General features: G+C 48.6%; 1 protein-coding gene across 4 annotated transcripts in view; it reads right to left on the bottom strand.

Annotated features, from left to right (window-relative positions):
• The window catches only part of RABEP2 (rabaptin, RAB GTPase binding effector protein 2), a 28,626-nt gene that overhangs the window by 14,962 nt on the left and 5,726 nt on the right, over positions 1–7,938 (bottom strand). For all 4 annotated transcript variants that reach the window (XM_017864423.1, XM_017864426.1, XM_017864425.1 and 1 more), the window contains exon 3: positions 5,199–5,356. In XM_017864423.1, the coding sequence (XP_017719912.1) occupies positions 5,199–5,356 (158 nt within the window). The remainder of the gene's footprint in view (positions 1–5,198; positions 5,357–7,938) is intronic.

Raw genomic sequence — 7,938 nt, 5'->3', positions numbered from 1 at the left:
GTAGTCCCAGCTACTCGGGAGGCTGAGGCAGGAGAATGGCGTAAACCCGGGAGGCGGAGCTTGCAGTGAGCTGAGATCCGGCCACTGCACTCTAGCCTGGGCGACAGAGCAAGACTCCGTCTCAAAAAAAAAAAAAAGAGATGAGCTCTCTTTCCGTTCCCCAGGCTGGAGTGCAGTGGTGCAATCGCGTCCCACTATAGCCTCCATCTCCAGGACTCAAGCCATCCTCCTGCCTCAGCCTCCTGAGTAGCTGGGGCTACAGGCATGTGCACCAATGGGCTAATTTTTATATTTTTTGTGGAGACAGGATATTGCTATGTTGTCCAGACTGGTTTTGAATCCTGGACTCAAGTGATCCTCCCACCTCAGCCTCCCAAGGTGCTGGCATTACAAGTGTAATTCCCAACATCTGGGTTGGGATTACACCAATGTCCAGCGCACCTCACATTGTTAGTTGGGCATGTGGTCTAAATCCTAGAATACCATCCACATTTATCTACTTCCTTGCAACTAAACAGATCATCTGGCTAAGTTCCAGCTACTGAGATAGAAACAGATGAGCCAAGGGGACCTTCCAGGACAACTCTTTATTTGTATTATTATTACATTTTTTTTTAGAGGGAGTCTCACTCTGTTGCCCAGGCTAAAGAGGACTGGCATGATCTCGGCTCACTGCAACCTCCGCCTTCTAGGTTCAAGCAATTCTCTTGCCTCAGCCTCATGAGTAGCTGGGATTACAGGCACCCTGCCACCACGCTCGGCTAATTTTTGTATTTTTAGTAGAGATGGGGTTTCACCATTTTGGCCAGGCTGGTCTCGAACTCCTGAGACCACCCACCTCGGCCTCCCAAAGTGCTGGGATTACAGGTGTGAGCCACCGTGCCTGGCCCAGGACAACTTTTATTTATTTTGATAAGAAGTTTCACTCTTAGGCCGAGGCAGGCAGATAACAAGGTCAAGAGATCGAGACCATGGTGAAACCCCATCTCTACTAAAAATACAAAAAATTAGCCGGGCGCTGTGGCGGGCGCCTGTAGTCCCAGCTACTCAGGAGGCTGAGGCAGGAGAATGGCGTGAACCCGGGAGGCAGAGCTTGCAGTGAGCCGAGATCACGCCACTGCACTCCAGCCCTGGGGGAGAGCGAGACTCCGTCTCAAAAAAAAAAAAAAAAAAAGGTCACTTTTGTTGCCCAAGCTGGAGTGCAATGGCACTATCTCCTCTCACTGCTACCTCTACCTCCCAGGTTCAAGCCATTCTCCTGCCTCAGGCTCCCAAGTAGCTAGAATTACAGGTGCACGCCACCACGCCCAGCTAATATTTTTGTATTTTTAGTAGAAGGGGGTTTAACCATGTTGGCCAGGCTGGTCTCGAACTTCTGAGACCACCCACCTCGGCCTCAAATGATCTGCTCGCCTCGGCCTCCCAAAGTGCTAGGATTACAGGCGTGAGCCACTGTGCCTGGCCTAGGACAACTCTTTAAAGGAAGAGGTTGTGCCTTTCTTTATTCCTCCTTCTCCTCCTTTTGCTGGCTGGAATGTGGACATGATGGCTGGCACTCAAGCAGTCATCTTGGACCATGAGGCAATATATTACCTATGGCAAAACAGCAATATAGAAGGAGCCTGCTTGACAACTTGTCGAGCTGCCTTACCAGTCCTGAAATGTCTACCTCTGGACTTGAAGGAAAAAACAAATTTCTGAGCCAGGTGCAGTGGCTCACGCCTGTAATCCCAGTACTTTGGGAGGCCAAGGCGGATGGATCACCTGAGGTCAGGAGTTTGAAACCAGCCTGGCCAACACGGCAAAACCCTCTGTGTACTAAAAATACAAAATTAGCCGGGCGTGGCAGTGGGCACCTGTAATCCCAGCTACTCAGGGAGACTGAGGCACGAGAATAGCTTGAACACGGGAGGTGGAGGTTGCAGTGAGCCGAGATTGCACCACAGAACTCCAGCCTGGGCAACAGAGTGAGACTCCATCTCTGAAAAAAAAAAATTTCTGGCCAAGTGCAGTGGCTCACGCCTGTAATCCCAGCACTTTGGGAGGCCAAGGTGGGCGGATCACAAGGTCAGGAGTTCAAGACCAGCCTGGCCAACATGGTGAAACCCTGTCTGTACTAAAAATAGAAAAATTAGCTGGGTGTGGTGGTGCGTGCCTGTAATCCCAGCTACTTGGGAGGCTGAGGCAGGAGAACTGCTTGAACCGGGACCTGGGATGCGGAGGTTGCAATGAGCTGAGATGGTGCCACTGCACTCCAGCCTGGCGACAGAGCAAGACTCTGTCTCAAAAAAAAAAAAAAAAAAAAAAGATGTCGCATTTAAGCCACTGTTAATTTGGGTTTTCAATCACATGCAGGCAAATTTCATCCTAATCGATTTGTTCTCCCACACTCCCATCACAACCATAGAGCTGACCATATTTTCCCATCTCTTTTCAAGCTTAGGATCCTGCTGACGTTGAGCAGACAACAGCCTCTACACATCTCCACTTATATGTTCCACAGGCTCCTCTGATTGTAGACATCCAAAACAAACCACTCAGGGATGCTGCTCTTCCTGCCACAAGCACTCAGCCAGCGAGAATGGCCCTGCTGGCCACAAGCTGTTCAAGGCAGAAATCTGCCAGTCATCCCTGTCCCCATCACTCCCCACTTCTAGTTCATGCCCTTTCCACTTCTTGAATCACTTGAAATCTTCTCAAGCAAGCTCAGTTTAATCCTCCAAATCTCTTTTTCTTTTTTGAGATGGAATCTTGCTCTGCTGCCCAGGCTGGAGTACAGTGGTGTGATCTCGGCTCACCGCAACCTCTGCCTCCTGGGTTCAAGAGATTCTCCTGCCTCAGTCTCCCGAGTAGCTGGGATTACAGGTGCCCGACACCATGGCTGGCTAATTGTTGTACTTTTTTAGTAGAGACAGGGTTTCCCTATGTTGGCCAGGCTGGTCTCAAACTCCTGACCTCAAGTGATCTGTCCACCTCAACCTCCCAAAGGGCTAGGATTACAGGTGTGGGCCACCATGCCCAGCCCTGATGCTCCCTTCACTGTGTTGGGTGGCTTTCATTGAGTGGGGCCCTGTCCTTTACCAACCTGCTGAGGTGTTCCCTGAGGAACATTCCGGATGCACGGGGCAGCCCGGATGCTGGAAAGATGTGGCTTGAAGGTCTTTTTTCCTGGGCTCCTGTCTTCATCTTTGTCTTTCTAACTAGGTAATTGACACCATCCCTGAGCCTCAGTTTCCTTATGCATGAAATAAGAATATTAATTGGAGTATCTATCTCACAGGTCTGCTGTAGGATCAAATGAAGTAACAATGCAAATTTGCTTTGAAAGGTGAAGCATGTGATAATAAATATGTGCTTCCTATAATTGTTAATAACAGCAATAATAAAGGAGGTGACATATCATAGAGATTAAGAACACTTTCGAACCAGCCTGGGCCGGGCATGGTGGTTCACGCCTGCAATCCCAGCAATTTGGGAGGCGGAGGCGGGCCGATCACTGGAGGTCAGGAGTTCGAGACCAGTCTGGCCAACACGGCGAAACCCCACCCCTACTAAAAATACAAAAAATTTAGCCAGGCATGGTGGCAGGTGCCTGTAATTCCAGCTACTCAGGAGGCTGAGGAAGGAGAATCAGTTGAACCCAGGAGGCAGAGGTGGCAGTGAGTCGAGATCACGCAACTGTTCTCCAGCCTGGGTGACAGAGCAAGACTCTCTCAATAATAAATAAATCAGTTAAAAAAAAAACAGCCTGCCTAGACTCTTTTTTTTAAGAGACAGGGTCTTACTCTGTCACCCAAGCTGGAGTGCAGTGATGTGATCATAGCTCACTGCAGGCTTGATTTCTGGCTCAAGTGATCCTCCCATGTCAGCCTCTTGAGTAGCTGGGACTACAGGTGTGCACCACCATGCCCAGCTAATTTAACAAAAAAATTTTTTAGAGATGGGATCTTGCTATGGTGCCCAGGCTGGAGTGCAGTAGTGAGATCATCGCTCAGTGCAGCTTCAAGCTCCTGGCCTCAAGTGATCCTCCTGCCTTGCCTTTCCAAACTGCTGGGATTATAAGCATGAGTCAGGCTTCTGCTTAGATTGTAAAATCTCAACTCCATTCCCTTTTATGTGCATAAACAGGAGAAGTACTGAATTTCCCTGAGCCTTACCGTACTCATCTGATAAATGGATCTAATAGACCTCCCTTACAGGGAATGGACTGGGGAGGCTAACTCTGTCAAGCACTAAGCACAGTGCCTAAAGCATCAGAGGCATGTTTTTTTTTTTTTTTTTTTTTTTTTTTTTTGAGACGGAGTCTCGCTCTGTCGCCCAAGCTGGAGTGCAGTGGCCAGATCTCAGCTCACTGCAAGCTCTGCCTCCCGGGTTCACGCCATTCTCCTGCCTTAGCCTCCCGAGTAGCTGGGACTACAGGCGCCCGCCACCTCGCCCGGCTAGTTTTGGTACTTTTAGTAGAGACGGGGTTTCACCGTGTTAGCCAGGATGGTCTCGATCTCCTGACCTTGTGATCCGCCCGCCTCGGCCTCCCACAGTGCTGGGATTACAGGCTTGAGCCAACACGCCCGGCCATCTTTTTTTTTTTAAGACGAAGTCTCGCTCTGTTGCCCAGGTTGGAGTACAGTGGCATAATCTTAGCTCACAGCAGCCTCTGCCTCCTGGGTTCAAGTGATCCTCCTGCCTCAACCTCCTGAGTAGCTGGGATTATAGGTGTGCGCTACAGGCTGATTTTTGTATTTTGAGTAGAGACAGGGCTTCACCATGTTGACCAGGCTGGTCTCGAACTCCTGACCTCAAGTGATCCACCTGCCTTGGCCTCCCAAAGTGTTGGGATTACAGATGTGAGTCACTGCACCAAGCCAGGAGGTAACAATATATCACCAAGCGGTAATGTTCACCAGGAACAGTCAATATTTAATAACAGTAAGAAATTTTTTTGTTACCCTTAAGTGTAAGTTTCCTTTCCTCTACATAACTTAATTTTGGAGCTAAGCAAACTTGGTCACCCACTAATAAGGGGCAAGCCAGGACCCTATGGAGCACAGAGCCAAGCTCTCAACAACATCTGGTAACTCTGTGCTATTCCTAGAATCACTGCTGGGTGCCCTGCACCCCATGACCAGGCAATGGGACATCCACAGTCCTTAACATCCTTCCAAATCCCAGGGCAGTGGGGAAACCATCCCAACCCCAACCTTTTCCATCTGCTTCTCCAGGGAGTCCAGGGGGTGGGCCCGGGACAGCAGCTGCTTCAGGCGGCCCAGTTCCCGCTCCTTCTCCTCACAGTGCTGCTGCTGCTGCTGTCGCTCCTGCTTCAGGGCGGCGATCTGGGCTTCATAGCTACTGATGGAGTCTGGTAGGGGAGAGGGAGGGTCAATGAGCCGGCCCTGCCTGTGGGCGAGCAGGGGACTCTTGATGCACTGACTCTGTGAGACAGTCTACCACAGCGGTTGCCATGGCAGGCTTTGCAGAAATTGACCTGGGCAATCACTCAGCCTCTCTGTGCATCAGTGTCCTTAGGTGCAAAATGGGGAAACTACTGATCATCCTTCTGGTGGCTACAGATTAAATGAGATGACATATCTAAGATAGTGTACAAAAAAATAAAAAATAAAAATAGATGAGATGACACAGGCAAGGTGTCCAGCCCTTTCTCAGGCACACAGAAGATGTGACACTGTTCCTATTAATATATACCAGGAACAGTCAATATTTAAGAACACTAAGAATTTTTTTGATTATTATTATTATTGTTTTGAGACAGAGTCTCACTGTCACCCAGGCTGGAGTGCAGTGGTTCAATCTTGGCTCACTGCAACCTCCGTCTCCTGGGTTCAAGCGATTCTTTTGCCTCAGCCTCCCATGTAGCTGGGATTACAGGTGCCCACCACCACGCCCAGCTAATTTTTCTATTTTAGTAGAGGTGGGGTTTTGCCATGTTGGCCAAGCTGCTCTTGAACTCCTGACCTCAAGCGGTCCACCTGTCTTGGCCTCCCAAAGTGCTGGGATTATAGGTGTGAGCCACTGCTCCCAGACTCATTTTTTTTAATTTTTGAGAAAGGGTCTCACTCTGTCGCCCAGGTTGAAGTGTAGTGTTGCAATCATGACTCACTGCAACCTCAGCCTCCTGGGCTCAAGCAATCCTCCCACCTCAGTGTCCCGAGTAGCTGGGACTACAGGCACACCCTAGCACGCTTGGCTAATTTTTGCATTTTTTGTAGAGATGGGGTCTCACCATGTTGCCCAGGCTGGTCTGGAACTCCTGAGCTCAAGCAATCTTCCCCTCTCACCCTCCCAAAGTGCTGGGATTACAGGCATGAGCCACCACACCCGGCCCTTAATCATAGTCATAAATATTTACGTTGGATCAGACTCTGAGCTGGACTCTGGAAATGCAGAAATCAATCCAACACAAAGCCTGCCACCGGGAACTCACAGTCCAATGAAGAGGGCGGCTGTGGCAATAGTTAGGATGCAGTATGGGAAGAGGTAAAGGAGAGGACCCTTCCTGGGCTTGGAGATCGCAGAGGAAGGAGCCCTCACTCTGCCTGCCTGGCCAGGAAGGAGAGGACAGTGGTAGACAGTGAAGGAGGGAAAGCATGCATGAGTTAACAGGACCAGTGTGAGCAGCGGAAGAGCAGCTGGCATGGCTGCGGCATGGTGAGGTATGTTGGAGGTGTTGGAACAGCAAAGGAACCCAAGGAGACACTGGAAAGGAGGCAGTAGGTGGCTCCCAGGGCCTTGCATGTGACGCCAAGAGGTTTGGAACTTATCCTACAGGTCAGCAGGAGATGGAGGTGATGTTGGATAGAATATAGACTTTTTTGGCCGGGCGCGGTGGCTCAAGCCTGTAATCCCAGCACTTTGGGAGGCTGAGACGGGCGGATCACAAGGTCAGGAGATCGAGACCATCCTGGCTAACACAGTGAAACCCCGTCTCTACTAAAAATGCAAAAAAATTAGCCGGGCGTGGCGGTGAGCGCTTGTAGTCCCAGCTACTTGGGAGGCTGAGGCAGGAGAATGGCGTGAACCCGGGAGGCGGAGCTTGCAGTGAGCTGGGATCGCGCCACTGCACTCCAACCTGGGCGACTGAGCGAGACTCCGTCTCAAAAAAAAATAAAATAAAATAAAAAGGAAGAGTCATCCAAATGTGTTTGTGCAGATCCGATACTTCATTCCTTTTTACTGATAGGAAGGAAGTATTAAATTATGTTTTTATATGTATGTTTTATTTCTTCACTTATTAATATCAAGGACTACATTTTAAATTCTGTGTATCCCCTCAGCACCTAAAATAATCCCTTGCACATAGTAGAGGTTTTCTGGTTAATTGATTCATCATTCTGAGCATAGATGTTGGAGATAAGTTTTAGAATGGTCCTACTATCAGTGATACTCATTTTTTTGAGAAAGATTTTGTGTTGGAAGTAGCAAGTTCAGAGAAAACAATTTATTGAAAAGTTTCTCTATGCCAGTCACAGTACGACATTTGGCATTATCTCATTTATCCTCATAACCAGTCCTATGTGATACTCATACTGCAATTATGTTTATTTGTTAGATGAAGCACAGAGATGAAGCAACTTGATACTGAAGCTGATAAACAGTAGAACTGCTTAATACCAAAGGAGTTGCCATTAGCCATGATACCTCATTTCACCTGTAACTTAGAATGAAAGTCCATATAGTAGCTAACATGCACAGTGTTAGTATTTTCTAGGAGAATTTTCAGACCTTTTACTGTCTCCTTCCCTCACACTGACCTCTTGCAGTTTTGCTCAGGACACTTGCTGCCATCTCAGGGCATCTCTTGCTGAAAGAGGCTGTAGTGCCTTTTCAGATGCTTAAATCCCTTAGGTCTTTCAAAACATTGTCCAAATTGGACCTCACTGAGTCTATCTCTTCTCAATCTTTTTTTTTTTTTTTTTTTTTTTT

The sequence above is a fragment of the Rhinopithecus bieti genome, unplaced genomic scaffold (genome assembly GCF_001698545.2).
Source record: "Rhinopithecus bieti isolate Rb0 unplaced genomic scaffold, ASM169854v2 scaffold_76167, whole genome shotgun sequence".
Taxonomy (NCBI): domain Eukaryota; kingdom Metazoa; phylum Chordata; class Mammalia; order Primates; family Cercopithecidae; genus Rhinopithecus; species Rhinopithecus bieti.
This window is presented reverse-complemented; position numbering and strand designations above follow the sequence as displayed.